At 38.9% G+C, this 15,651-nt stretch overlaps 1 protein-coding gene and 1 long non-coding RNA gene across 2 annotated transcripts in view; one reads left to right on the forward strand and one right to left on the reverse strand.

The window, feature by feature from the left end:
* The first annotated feature begins 434 nt into the window (after positions 1-434).
* LOC308659345 overlaps positions 435-15,651 on the forward strand; it is a 48,279-nt gene continuing 33,062 nt past the window's right edge. Inside the window, exon 1 of the long non-coding RNA XR_014024504.1 lies at positions 435-535. This is a non-coding gene — a long non-coding RNA (uncharacterized lncRNA). The remainder of the gene's footprint in view (positions 536-15,651) is intronic.
* The window catches only part of ASPG (asparaginase), a 94,289-nt gene continuing 88,039 nt past the window's right edge, over positions 9,402-15,651 (reverse strand). Inside the window, exons 14-16 of the mRNA XM_081312865.1 lie at positions 13,758-13,857; positions 12,346-12,407; positions 9,402-9,626 (exon numbers count right to left, since the gene is read on the reverse strand). Coding sequence (XP_081168991.1) covers positions 12,351-12,407; positions 13,758-13,857 — 157 coding nt within the window. The 3' untranslated portion in view covers positions 9,402-9,626; positions 12,346-12,350. The remainder of the gene's footprint in view (positions 9,627-12,345; positions 12,408-13,757; positions 13,858-15,651) is intronic.

Genomic DNA, 15,651 nt, shown 5'->3' on the forward strand with positions numbered 1-15,651 from the left:
CAAGAATGCGGCCCGCGCCCCTGCCGCGACCAGTTTTTCCAGGCGGCCTTTGCAACGACAGCAAGCGGGGTGGGGGTGGCGGGGAGGTGTGGAAGGGTGCTGACGGGGTGTGTGTTTGTGCGTGTGTGTGCGCGCGCGCGTGTGGTGTGTTTTTTTTTTTCCTTCCCCCTCACAGCGCTCATCTGGGTCGGCGTTAAACGTAAGCAGAGAACGGGCCGGAGGCAAACCTGTTCTGTGGCGCGTTTGGGCGCCTCCTGCCCTCACCCAGGTGCGCTCCGAAAAGCCTCGTCATTGGGAAAGGAGCAACAACGACAAGAACAAACAAAAAAAAAACGCAAAACCGCTCAACAGGTTGGGCCGAGGCCGCCTTAAATCATAGGGGAAGCAGGGAAAGAAGGGGCGGAACGGCGAGTTCCGCAGAAAAGCCAGGCTCCCTCCGCCTTGGGTATCTCGCCCGCGCCAGTGGAGAGGTCTTGCCAGTATGCCGGAGAGCGAGAATCCCTTTTCCAAGACCGCGTGGAGCGCTTTGGCTGGGGTGAGAACGTGATAAATAAAACGCTCAAGCCAGGCTCAGGAGTGTTCGGGGAGGGGGAAGGGGGGGAAGAGACTTAATGGGAAGATCACAGCAGTTCCACGGAGACTGGCCAATTGATGAAACTTGCAGTTTGGTGGCCTGCAGTATCGTGATCTGGGAAAGGGCCTGCCTGGCTCAGCCCAAGTCCCACTGGTAAGTAGAAAAGTCGCAGTTGGCAAATCACTTATGAATGCAGCTTGCACAGTTTTCCAGCAGCTGCTTCTCCCTCCTAATATGAGAAAATCTTCACCCCACTCTGCCTGGACTAGTAGTGCACAATGATGTATGCAGAATGGAGCCTTCTCCATAGGTCCAGTGTTAGCTTCCTCCACAAATGAGCAGTTTATGTGGGGAATGAGTTAGCTAATCAAGCCAAAGCTAGCCACCTTCCTGGATCCTTTCTTCTATTGTCAATATGGTGGAAAGGTGTAAAGGTAAAGGTGTAAAGGTAAAGGTGTAAAGGTTTGTGCTAGTCGTTTCCAACTCTAGGGGCCGGTGCTCATCTCCGTTTCAAAGCCGAAGAGCCAGCGCTTGTCTGAGGACGTCTCCGTGGTCATGTGGCCGGCATGACTAGACGCCAAAGGCACACGGAACGCTGTTACCTTTCCACCATAGTGGTCCCTATTTTTCTACTTGCATTTTTACATGTTTTCGAACTGCTAGGTTGGCAGAAGCTGGGACGAGTAACAGGCGCTCACTCTGGAAAGGTGTAATTTGTGACAAATAGCTGATTGGGAACCTTGTATGCCGGAATCCCTTTTTCTGCCATTACAGTGCTACAAAAGGACAGGTGGCAGCCCTGAAGATGTTGGAAACAAAATTAGCAGTGTTGTCTAGTGTACAAAAACATCCATATCTTACCATCTTGAATCCATACATGTATATAAAAGTCAGGCAGGTAAATAGGGAGAGCCCAGAATAAATCTGCACTTGACCATGGAAATTACTAGGTAACTTCAGGCAAGTCACTGTTTTTGAAAAATGATGGCAACTTAACATGTGCATTCACATCAACACAGAGTCATGACATGGGCTAGATTTTCATAACATACAAGGTTAAAGGTGTTGATCGGTTTGTAATTCAGTATGATACAGCTAGCCTGAGCCACTCAAGCAGTCTTTCTATTAGTTTCACTGGGCCAGAGAAGGTTGAGAGCATTTCAAGTCATGCAGGCATTTCAACTCTTCTGGAAGTGACTCAGTGGGTGGAACAAGCATTAAGAGTCATTCAGCCCTTCCTGGGTTCAAAATGTGGCTGGTGTAAAAAAAAAAACAACCTAGCTGTCAAGCCAGGATATAGTTCATCCTATAAGCATTGACCCCCTGCTTAGCCAGCACTCAAATAATAACATGCTCTTGCAGAAAATAATACTTTCAGCAGCTGAACATGAATTGTCTTCAGTATGAACCAGAATTCTACGGAGTCCCATTCTATCAGGAGCACAAAGACTTTCTCACATGGACAATTGTACTGAATGCATGAAAAGGCAGCTGACATAACCGGATTGTGATCAGTAGAGGGCTGATTAGCACATTGGATTTGAGAATGATCCAATATGGTAAATGAAACTTCTCTCAATTTCCACATCTTTCTTTGTTCATCCTACATGCAAGATTTATAAAACATTATCATGCATTTTTAAGCATTTTATAGTTCCTCTTCCTGACACTGAAACTGTTTTGGAGTAATTACTATACTACAGATATAATGATCCAACACATAGCATGACAATGGAGACATCTCTTTAGGAAATTCCCTATAGGGCAACACAATCAGACTATGAGTAATGATTTTTTGCCAAAGCTTTTGGTAATACCATAGGCATGTCTTGAATAATTGACCTGTTTCCTGAACACAGAGACTAGGTTGATTGGTTTTTGTGTTCACTTTGGTTAGCTCCGCACCTGCCTGAAACTGGCACTATCCAGAGAACCTAAATCCAGAGAAAGGCAGAAGATGTGTGTTATGAAAAGACAAAAGACTCAATTGTTGTAATCTGTTGCTATCATAGAAAAGGGCCTTTATTTTTTTTTTATTCAGCCACCAAACTAATTTAACTACCCTTGGTTATAATGCCCCTTGAAGTTAGAAGGAGGATGGAGAATCATGTGTTCTCCCTTAGGCAGAAAAATTGGCATTTACACAAATTACAAAATTATAAGCAAACAACTGAGGGAAAGAGGTAGTTTGTGTTATACAGCATTTCCTGTTTTGCAGATGAAAATTTTATTCCTGGTACCTCTTAAAAGCACAGCTGGGGAAGATGCACAGGTAGGTTAGGTAAAAGTAAATAAAGTGGAGATGGCAGAGAACCTCTAACTGGGTTAGAGGAATTTTTATGGTTGTGTTCCCTGGGCAAAACCTGAATCCAGGACAGGGAATGAACAGATTCATTCACCAGAGACAGGATGGGATGGTGGTAACTCATCCCAGATTAAAACCTTCTATGAGTTTCTGGCCTGGAATTGCCATTCTGCTGAAGTTTTGATACAACTGGCACATTTAAAATGAGAAGTGTAAAACAAGAATTTTTTTAGAAGAATATTACGTGCATAAAAATGTCTTGATGGAGAAGTGGGGGGGAGATGATGGAGGGAGAACATTCAATTTAGGGAGAATATTGGATTTAGCAATCAATAGATCTGTCCTGGACTCAGAATGGTTCTTGCAATCTGACCGTTGTGATTACATACCAACACAGCCCTATGGATGAGTGGGGAGATTATGGGGTCAGTGGTACTCAAGCACTGATTGGGCAGTCAAGGAAAAGATCTGAGATGGGAAGAATGGTGGCAAGTTTCAATCAAATGGAAGCACAAAATATTACTTGGAGTTTTGCTAAGTGCAACAAAGCCTGAGCAGATGGTTGCTATGAGGATGGGGTGGGGTGGGACAGGAGGGGATGGGATGGAATAGGATAGGATAGTTGCTTATAAAATGTTATGCCAGGCTCAGATTAACAATTCTGACTTGGTTTGGAAGGCAAGGAATCGCTGTGCCTTAAAAGGATAAATGGAAAAGCATAAAGATGAGTATTTCATGATAGAACATCATTCTATTCTCATTTGATAAGCCAGTGGGTCAGCCTGTTCCCCATTTCTATAGATGATTTAAATAAGTCCAGCATGATCATATATTAAAGGTAGGTTATGTCATCTCAGGATGAGTCTGTCTCCATGAATATTTTCTAGAAAAATTCTGGGTAGACGCTCACATTTAGTCTACAGTCTTCACTAAATGAACCATAGTGGCAGTGATAGAACTGCTGCTCACTAGGCATACAATGAAAAGGACAAGAATATCATCTGAGTTTTGACTGCAAAATGACATTTGAATAGTAGGCATTGCAGTTGTAGAGTTTGGTTGTTACAGTGTATGTTGGAGTTTCTAAATGCAATTTTGTCTGCAAATGTGCACAGGATTGAATGGCCTTGCTTTCAATATGGCATACCTGATCCAGATTTTAAAAATGAAATTAATAATTTCCCTATTATCAGTTTCTGGGAAGCAGAGATCAACATTTTCATCCTCTTTTGTTAATTCCATTCTAGCTGAGTTCTCTAGTTAATTTGACAGCCCCCAAACATCAGTGAACACAATCTTGTCCAGTTGGTTTCCCTCCATTCCATTTAGTTTTATAGAGGGCCGCTGAGCTTGAATGTCCCTATTTATGTAAGCAGGAGCACATTTCTAATGCTTTTGAGCACAAATAAAACTGACAATATTTCAGATTGGAAGCACCTTATTCTCAGTAATACATGGAAGCATTGTAAGTATACTCAGAGAAAAGATGTTTCTAATGGGAAAGAGGTTCAGGAGGAGAGGTTAAAGTGTGCACTGTGAATCCCAAGAGTGTGGTAAGTCATACTGTGATATTATTCTCATTCTCCATGGCATGGGGCCGGAGTACCTCAGGGAACATCTGCTGCCGGCATCAAGCTCCCTGCGCCCTGTGCGTTCCCACAGAGAGGGCCTCCTCAGGGTGCCACCGGTCAGAGAATGCCGTCTGGTGGCCCCCAGGGGGAGATCCTTCTCTGTGGGCGCTCCGGCTTTATGGAACCAACTGCCGGTTGAGCTCCGGACGGCACCCGATCTGCGCTCCTTTCGCCGCGATCTGAAAACATACTTGTTCGAGCAAGCCGGCCTGGCCTGAGGGGGGATTGGTGGGGGTTTTTTTTATCATTCTTATTGGGGTTTTTACTATGTATCAATTGTATTTTAATCGGGCATGCATTTAATTATCTTTTAATTTTTGTAAATTTCTGTGTTTTATTCTTGCCCTGTACACCGCCCTGAGTCCTTCGGGAGAAGGGCGGTATAGAAATGATAATAAATTAAATTAAATTAAATTAAATAATAACCAACTCATGCTTTTATACCAGCATCATGGTAGACGTAAAATAAGTTGTTGTCCTGACCATTTAAGGTCTACCTTATAGGCATTATAGTAGGAAGAGTCTTATAGCTACCAATTCAGGTCTTCAAGATACCATTGAAGTTCCAATAGGTGCTATTCAGGCCTGGAAATTCTTAATCTTATTACTTTGTCTGCCCTAGTCTGACAATGCTGCTTCATTCAGGGCACCCTTTGCCAATAAAACTATAGATGCTAATGAAACTTACTACTTCTGGATTTTCTATAGCCTATTATAATTTTTTTATTATTCCCTCAATGCCCAATTCTCAGAGATTGCCTGGACAAGTCCATATTACCCATACTTTTAATCAACCAATGTGCAAAGTCGCTTTTGAGAATATATTATTGTGGCTGACCATTGCCATGGCAGCAACTATTTTGTGATCATAAATCCCTACTGGCTCCAACAATAACCTTGAAGTGGAATGGCAACAGAACATAAAATAAATCCTTTGTAAAGTAGTGTGAAAGTACTTTTAGTTTCCCATCTACTCAGACAAGATGGGAAAGAGTAGGTTTAAATTAAATAAAGTAGGTTTTGGACATACATCAGGAAAATATCTGTCTTGGATTTATAGCTTTGGGCAGTATATATAGTCTCTCCCCCCCCCCTTTCTAAACTCTTTACAGACATCACTTTGCTACATAGAATTCACTGTGTCTAGTAAACTAAGTTGTACATACTGTATATCAAAAGACAAAAGAAAATGCTGTCTTGGGATTCTCTAGTCTGCAAAGTTTAACTTAATCCAAAGGGGTGTGTGTGTGTGTGTGTGTGTGTGTGTGTGTATTTGCAAGAGGAGTTGTGCAGAATTATCACTCCGGGGCCTTTGGGTTTGCCTGTTGGCTACAGCAGCTCCGGCTTCATAAAGTAAGTTAAGTAACCATTCATCATAGCCAATAGTCCCGACTCCTGTGGCTTATCCTTAAAAAATTACTATAGCTCTTTGAACTGATATTTTAAAATAATTGCCCCAATATCTGGTCTTCAGCTTGTAAAGATGTGTTGATGGGATGCCTGATATACCCCAAGATAATGTAATAGTGATAGAATTACTTAACTCTTTTAGCCAATAGTCAAATCTGGATTATGGGAGCATTTGGAGGGTGCTCCACCAAAGGGCAACGTATCCAATTATAAAATGCCAGGGTCATTGTTACAGTGACAAAACACTCTTTCTCCAAAAGGCAAGCAATCAAGGTCACACCCCAATCCACTCTTATTTCCCTTGGAAGGTTCTCTTTTCTGTCCTACTGTATATTTGGCTTTTTTTCTGAGGTGGGCAGATTTCCTTTTAAAACATTAGACTGGAGCCATCAAAGTTTTTTATTATTATTATTTTCTAAAAATGCATAAGAGACCTAGAGGTATATTGTACTTGTAAATAAAGTTCACACTAGAAGTTGGCACTTTGTTTGCAGCATGGCCAGATTCCACCTAATTTTATTTTTAATTAAAATAATCTATTTAAAAAGTCAGATGGGAGAGGGAATTTAGGCGATGGCAGAGGATTTGTTAGTGAGACATTGACTGTCATGGGCACCAGGTGTCCCATCTCTGAATTAGGAAATACTCCGATCTCTTCTTGGATCTCCAAGGTCCTTCCCAGTCCTATGATTCTATGACTCTATCAAGCCAGTTTTTTCCAGTTTAGCAAAAAAAAAAAATTCTACATCTGGTGCTACTATTAGTTATACTAAGCAGCCAATTAGAGTGGCTGAGTAAGAGAAAAATGACTTGAGATTCTTCATGCTAAATTCCCAGACTGCCTTCTTCACTTGATGGCCTTAGATATGCTGAGATGATAACCCCCATGTTAGCAGAGAATATTGGGAGCTGTAGCTCCAAAATATCTGGAGAGTGTCAAGTAAACGAAAGTGGAATAATAGTTCAAGAAACACATATTAAGAAGAGAAATACAGGTGAGGCACTACCTTATGCAAGCAAAATTATGCACAAATTTTCAATAATTGAGACTGCACCCATATATTGTTTACTTTGCTATTTTCAGTTATAAACCATCACTGTCCTGGACAGTTTAAATTGTGTCTTGAAAGACACCTCATTTGGCTTTCTTTTGAAACTATCTTAAGATTTTATTTGTATAATTTGCTACGTAGAGTATATTATGTATAATTCATATTTTTATATATAACATATTTTTTTAATAAATAACTCAAAGCAGCAAGAATATCCAATACATCCTCCTCCTCATTTTCTTCATAATAACAGACAGGATTTGAACTTACGGTTTCCCGCTTTGCTAGCCTGGTGCCTTAACAACTAGACCAATCTGGCCTTTGCCATACTTTCTCGACTAAGACTAGCCAATTAATGGATGTTGAAAATGTAGCAGATCAGGCTTTGGGGGGTTTGATACTAAAGTTATTAGAGAGTTGATATCCCACCTGAACTTGGTTTATTTGCATGATTTGGAGCTCAATCTATAAGTTATAATGTATGTTCAATAGAAGAGAATGTATACTAGTATGTCGCTCAGGTTTGTACAGGGTTGAATAGGCTGTTTGAAGCAAACCCTACACTCACTAGCACTGATCATATTACCTAGTCAGGGAATGAAATAATCAAGCTCAAAGAGCAAGCAGGACTTTAATGTATGTTCAGACAAAAACATGGAAAAAGCCAAGCCTTATTCAGGACAAAACAAGTCTGTGAAATAAAATTCAGGATTATCAAGTCTGTTAGATTCTTGCATATGAGTAGATTTCTCTGTAAAACCATGTAGTCAATCCAGATTACAGCAAGACTTTGGTTACTGTTATTTGTTATCACAATCTTTGCAGCATCATTTTACTATTTAGATAGTGAGTAGTAAGGTCAGTTCTAAAGAAAATTTCAAAACCAACCTGTATTGATAAAACACCAGGAAAAAAACCATGTCTGAGTGTATTTTCTTGGTTGAAAGTATGCAGAGAGTTATTGTTAGTGTTTCTAACAATGTATCTTTTAACATCCTCCTCTGCTGTCTACGTATTCAAATCTCCAAATGCCCAATAAAAAAGTTTCTTTCTTGATATCTTTTGTTTGGATTGAGTGATCTTGTGAGAAGCCACCAAAATTGCAAAGCACTCAACAGATTATTCAGTGGAAAACAAGAGATTCAGATGAGTATGTTGCATGAAATCAATAGTGTGAAAAGCCACTGCTCCAGGCAGCTATGGTTGCTTGTAAGTAAAATGCCACATTGTCTCAGATGACACACACACACACAGACACACACACTTCATGCTGAACAAATAATTTCCAAATATTTTATTGAACACCATAGCAGCAAGTCAGGACATTTTAAAGGTAATAAGCACATAGTTCTACTGTATTTGGCCTGTAAGTACTTAACAGACTAAGGCATTTGAAACAGGAACATGCAATGCTTACTTGAGAAACATGAGAAATTTTACCAAAAATTTATTACGTTGTTTTCAAATTCATATAGTTACACCACCATAACAGATTCTCTAAAAGGCTGATTAATTTTCACTTCACTACCTATAGAAACTTGCAAATTTACTCATCTGCTTAACATTCTGATATACTTTTGATTTCTGAATTATCTAGGTTTCCCCTCATCTCCTGCTGTAGAAATCTCTAAATTTATGCTAAGATTTGCTTTACATGAATCAAACTGAACATGCCACAAAACGCCACAGAATATCCTCACCCACAGTATGAGATTTCTTGTGCTGCATTCCAGATAGACAGATTTTTTTTCCAAGATAGGCCATTTCATAACCAACCAGTTTTTCAACTTTTTTCCCAATGTTTCAGGGGTAGTGAGGATGTTCTCAGTTCTTACTCACCTGGGACCTGAATGAAATTAAGATTCCCCTCTTTCCCCCCCTCCCGCCGCCACCACCACCATTTTTCCCCCTCTTTGTTAAAACCTCTGAGTTTTTCCAGACTTGCTTATATCTTTCCCCATTATTTCTAGGTGATCTTTACAGAAATTCCAGTCCTCTTGGCAGCCATCTTCAGTTCACATATCAAAAAGGTTATTTGTTGGGAAATCTACTATTCAGTTTCTAATGCAATGGCAAATACTTGATCGTGTTGTTTCTTAGAATGCTAAAGGTGGAGTTATGCACTTTAAGTAATTCTAAATTTTATTTTATCCATACTATCACTGAATTACAGCAAAGAGCTCAAGAGATCTCAGTGGCAAGGAGCATTGCTCTGAGTGCAGAATAGCCCCTCTGAGTCTGGTGTCCTCCCATCATTCCCAGCCAATACTGCCCATGGTGACTAGGGATTATGGGAACAATAGCCCTGTATATTGCAGTAATCAAAATTGAAGAGCAGCAGCAGCAGCAAAGGTTTCAAGCCCTAGTTTTAACAGTGGGTACTACAGTTTGATTCATTACTTCCTGAAAGCAAAATGCAATCTGACAGGCTACTATGGGAGTACAGATTGGATCTATGATACCCTTGTACATTATAGGCATTATATTTCTTTTAATAAGGATATGTTTCTTTGTTTGTTTCTTTTAAAAAAGGACAGATATAAAAAATAAATTTCCATTCTAAGTTAATCCTAAACATTATAAGCATTCCATTGTAGCAGAGTTTGCATGAACAGTGCCTTTCTTCCTCACAGTCATCAAGGAACATCATGTATCTAAAACAAAAAACAAAAAACAGGTTTTTTTAAAAAAATGACGAGAGGGAGAGAGAGAAGGTTAGTTGCCTTGAGTATTACTATAAAACAACACCTCCCTAACCTTAATATCTGCCTAAAAGTAGCTACAGATAATCTTTGATTTACAACCATACATTTAATGACTGAAAAAAGTGACATACTTACAACCGTTGCCAAATCCTTTTAGTCATGTGATCAAAATTCAGGTGCGTAGCAACTGGCATGTATTTTTGACAGTTGCCCTGTCCCAGGATCAGGTGATCACTATTTGCAATTTTCCCAGTCAACTTCTGACAAGCAACGTCAATGGCAGAAGCCAGATTCGCTTAATGAGCACATGATTCATTTAACAATTGCAGTGATTCGCTTTACAACTGTGGCAAGAAAGTTTGTAAAATGGGGCAAAACTCAATTAACAACTGCCTTGCTTAGCAATGGAAATTATATATATATATATATATATAAAGCCTTCCTTGATTGTTTCATATTTCACAACTGCTGTCAAAATATCTGTGCAAAATAATTCCAGTGTAAAAAATGTTGCTGACAATTTGGTTGCTGGAATAGACAGCTATTAAAATGCTGATATTTATGTATATATCAACATAATATCTTGCACTGTACAAACATATATGCTAGGGACTTTGTGCATGAGGGCTTGAAGACTATTTCGTATCCAGAGAACATTAGAAAGCATTTCATCATTTCATCTGAAGCAATGTGAAACTTGTTCCACATTATGGAAGGAGCCATTTTTCTAATAACCTGAAACCCCAATGGGTATTTTGCAGACTTTGTTAAATGGCTGTAAAGAAAAAGAGAGTTGTCAGCAAGTGTGCCCTGAAGAGGGAGTTTCAGCCAATCAAAGATCCACAGCATGAGTACCAGCACAATACACTTTTTAAAATCCCTGTTCATTTCATTTTATTCAGAATTTAAATCTGTTTGGGTACATTATTAGAAAGTTTAACTAATACCTAGGAAAACAAACATGATGCCCATGGTTGCCCTTCTAAAAAGCTGATGAGTATAGTTGATTTGATTCTAGGGACCTCCTGTCTGAAACTCATCTCTGAAATTGATAATTTCCAAACTGACCATCTTGGGCAACTGGGACAATACATATGCTATACTAGGATCCAGAGCTGCAAATGGGAAAGTAACTACGTGTATTATTTTGTACAGATTAGAAAAAAGAAAAGAAAAAAAAAGAAGTATCCCAAAGTCTGTTTCAAGAAGGAGACTAATCCTTGATATAATAAAGCAAACTAGATTATTCCAAAATGTTTTAAACCCCCATGCTATCCCCAAATTGTCTGTTTCCAGATAATGCTCAGGAATAGTTTTTCCCACCCATTATTGTTTGAAGAATGCAATGTACAGAACTCCCACCCAACACAGTCAATTCCAATAGCTCTAGTGCCAGCAAATCTGGAGCATACAAATTTGAGCTCCAACACTGGAAGTTTTTAAGAAGAGACTGGACAGCCATTTGTCTGAAATGGTATAGGGTTTCCTGCCTGAGCAGGGGGTTGGACTAGATGACCTCCAAGGTCCTTTACAACTTTATTATTATTATTATTATTATTATTATTATTATTATTATTATTATTATTATTATTATTATTATTATTATTATTATTGATTTAGAAACGGATGGATGGATGGATGGATGGATGGGACAGAGAGATATAATAAATTCAATTCAATTCAATTCAGAGGGGAGGGAGAGAGAGAGTCTTGTGATCTTTGGTTGGGAAAAAAGTTAAAAAACAGCAATTTCACATGGGATTTGGGAATGAAGAATAGAAAAAGTGTGTGCTTGTATAAAAGAAACTGCAAATATGTGGTGCATCTATACAGTTAAATCCTGGCTACTTAATTTAGGAATCTGTTCTCACTCAAAAGTTTATTCTGCTTATAAATTGACCACAGATACCAATGATTTCTGAGCTATTTATTACAAAGAAATAAATCCTGGAACATGGTTAACTTTGAAGATCCTACTGCTCAACTATTTATTTATTTATTTTATTTTATTTGTATACCGTCCTTCTCCCGAAGGACTCAACTAAAAATCAACTGTTCTTATAAATACTTTGTCTCATGACTGAATTTTTTCAGTCCTTTAATTTGTGAAGATATAAAGGATAATATCTCAGAGCAATAAGACTAGTCTGAAAGTGTCCTCATGGAGTTCAATGCAAACATAAATGTCCTTTCTAGAGATGGGCTGTGAAACAGGAGGAAAAAGTAAAGTACAGATAAAAGTAGAAAGTTATATGAAACGTTTGGAAGTAATTAAACAAAGCCTGAAGATTTGAGAAAGGCAAGACTGAGAAACAAACTAGTTGCTATTAATTCATTTATGCACATGTCTGTAATTGAAACTATGAAGCGCTTGCAGGTTAGCCAAATAATGTACTATGAGTTGTATTTATATTACATTTGTTACTGAAACTGAAAGATGCCTAAAACATTCTGCTGGTTCAAGTGCCTCAACTTTCAGCCAGTTTTGCACTCAAATCACTCTTCAAGCAGAGAAACAAGTATATTTGCTGATGGTTACTGTAAAAATCAGTGGCAAAATGACAAACTCAAGCCAGAGGACCATGACCTCGCTCATCCCATTTTCCACATTGTGCTGCATGACCAAATGAGGTACAACGATGAATGCTCATTTTTTAAAAAAACTTACCACATTCAGGATGTCAACTTATTGAAAAACTCGATGACTTTTGCATGCCCTGCAGCCTTGGCCTATTAGAAAAAAAGATTGCAATGCCAGTAAGCACCAACACATTTACATATACTAAGGAGCACAATGGCTAAAAGGTTTGGAACTTTGGGCAGAAGGTTAGCAAGCCTGGGTTCAAGACCAAGAGCTGCCATGGGGCGGGGTTGAGCTCTTCTCCTTCACTCCAGCTCCTGCTGGGGACATGAAAGGAACCCACAACTGGGTGTCCCCAAGGCAATGGTGATGTCACTAGCTAATCCTTTCCACTCAGAAGCACCTTGGTGCAAAATGGATATATACAGTATATCTTCCATACACATAGCAATGGCAATAACACTCAGACTTATATACTGCCCCATAGTGCTTTACAGCACTCTCTGGGTGGTTTACAATGTCAGCATATTGCCCCCAACAATCTGGACCCTCATTTTACCAACCTGGGAGGGACAGAACGCTCAGTCAACTTTGAGCCCTGTCAGGATCAAACTTCAGGCTGTGGGCAGAGTTTGCCTGCTATACTGCATTCTAACCACTGAACCACCAGGCCTCCCCCATATCACAATATGTTCCTATAAGCATCATCCTGTTTTACTGTCCAGTCAAGGCTCTGCTCCAAAATTCTTCAATACTTAATACCTTACCAAGAACAATTTGACATTCTTGAAACTTTAGAAAGATAGGATCAGTCTTTCTAAAGTTTAAAATTATACTGCTTATCCAAGAGTCAAGAACTGCTTGAAAGATACCCATTGTTTGAAAGAAAAAAAAGTGAGTGGTTTTATTTTTCTTGATAATCTGATTTTCTATTCATTTTTATAGCTGTTTATTTCTTCTGAGACTTTATTACATAATATGCTATTTTTAAGTAATGGGCAAGAAGCCTCTTTCAGCTGAGCTGGCAAGAAACACATGAAAAATTGATAAATAAGCTATATATACTAAACACACTTAATTAGAAGTGTTAATTCCATTAATTGCATTAACGCTATGGCTAGACAGCAGTTCTTTCCCTCTACACGCATGCACTACACTACACACATACAGAGACATACACTGAAATTGTATAGGTATTTGCATAAAATTCGTGGCAATTACCCATTTGAGCAATGTAATTCTTACTTGCTGGCCCAGCTACTTCTCTTTATTTGGAGGCAGCACTATTAAACTGAATTCGCCCGTTGCCCATGAGAGTTAACTATGCGGAACAGATGTAATGTGTATACAGTTGGTCTTGCAAAATCTCCCTCAATGTGATTCCCCATTAAAACTTCTGAAAAAGCCTCTTAATAGGCTTTGAGCCTGACCTTGCAATATTCCCTGCATCTAGAACTGAAATCTGAATACGATGTATAGTCATACACAGTCTTTCTTACCACGTTAGCTGGAGTGTTTCCATCATAACCAGTTTGATTCAGATCTACCCCAGCTAAATGCCATGCCAGCAGACCATCAAGATCTCCATGAAAAGCAAGACTGCAAAAAAAAAATACTATTCTAAATATTCTAAGTTCAGAAAAGTGCAGCTTACTTTACAAATATACACAAACCCAAGATTTTAAAGAATGATAGTTCACTTTTCATTTCTGCCATATATTTGTTTTCTGTATTTCTAATTAAAGTATTTTTTTAATTTTACTTATTACAAATGCTTTTATGCTAATTCATTTTTATGTCAGTCTCTAATCAGCTTATGACCATAAAGTTCAATAAATGACAATACACTAATCAATAAATATATTAAAATAATATCAAAAATAAAAGGTATAATCAGTGATTATAATATTATAATCATCAATAACCAGATTCATCCCAGATTCAGGTACTCCTAGCCATTCTTGCCTTAGTCCCCAGAGTAGACATGGTGGAAGCCTGGATGCTTTACTAGGATAAAAGGGAATGGAGAGGGGCAGTGAATAAGGTTAGCATAAATTATCTTTACCTTTTGAGTATATGAGTTTAATTTCTTTGGCTTACTATTTCTTACTCCTTTTCTATGGTGATGATAATGATGATGTTATCCATTTAATCAAGTCCACCTCTTGGCCGTTCTATGGACCAGGTCTCCTCACATCTTCCAATCTTGAACTATTTCTTTGCTCTGGCTGGTGTCAGCTTTGATAATGCCCACCCATCGTGTTCTTTGACAGCCTGGCTTTCTTTTACTGCTCATCCTTCCAAACAAGCATGATTGCTTTCTCCAGTGAAACCCTTTTCTGTACTTTGCTTAATAATGCTAGTCCTAATAAAGAATAGGGTTATGGGTAAGAATGTATTTAAATATGACATGGCAATTTTTTCCTTCTGAGGAGGAACATTATTATCTTCAAAGGAAGCATAAACCTAAAATACTTCACTCCTGGATGGATTTTAGCAATAGTTTCTTGTGATTGCATCAGTTGGGCCCTTCACTCACATATTTTACTATTCATGCTTATCCCTCTTGCATGATATGATAATAGGGCCAAAATATCCTTGTTCCCTGTACCCTGTTAAGGCTATAATATTTGAGCTTTAAAAAATCTGGACCATCACTAGAGGGCAACAAAGAGTTATTTCCATAGACCTACCCCCTTGGCAGCTATCTAGTGGCCATCCAGATATGCCCAAATATGGAACCCTATTCCTCAAAATATTAAAATTAATGCCTACAATTTTTTTTGGAGAACAACACATTTCTTAAAAGAGTGAGAAACAAAAGGCTTGGAAAAGATGCCAGAAAAAGGAAGACAAGATTACAAAAGCCCAAATAGCTGAACAAGCAATGCTGCTTGATGAATCAGCTGCATAAATTAACAAGGGCGTTTGGGAAGAAGTTTTCGACAGGCTGGTTTCACCCAGAAGGTGTGCCCATGACCAAAGGGAAAGAGGCACAGGCAGTTTCATATTTCACAACATCACAGCTATCCCATAAAATATAGTTTAAAGGGGATGTCCTGCACTGAGGTTGCTTCATATTTCATGTTTTTGCTTCAAAATTCAATACTCAAATTCAATATGAGAACAAAGCTGTCAGATGTGTTATTATTTAATATTAAAAACAGTCATATAATCTCCAGTCTCCTGAAAGACACTTGCCTCCTCAAGTTTCCAAACTAGAGGCTAAGGAGGTGTTGCAAAAGAGCAGGCAAGTCAGACATGTAAGGTGCCTTACGTGCTACACCTCACTTAAGGGCTGCTCCTATTATTAGGCAGAGTGAAGCAGCCACCTAAGGCAAGAGATTCTGGAGGACAAGGGAAGCCCTGTCCCCTAGCCAGTTCAGCTAAACC

Source organism: Vipera berus, assembly GCF_964194415.1.
Source record: "Vipera berus genome assembly, chromosome: 1".
Taxonomy (NCBI): domain Eukaryota; kingdom Metazoa; phylum Chordata; class Lepidosauria; order Squamata; family Viperidae; genus Vipera; species Vipera berus.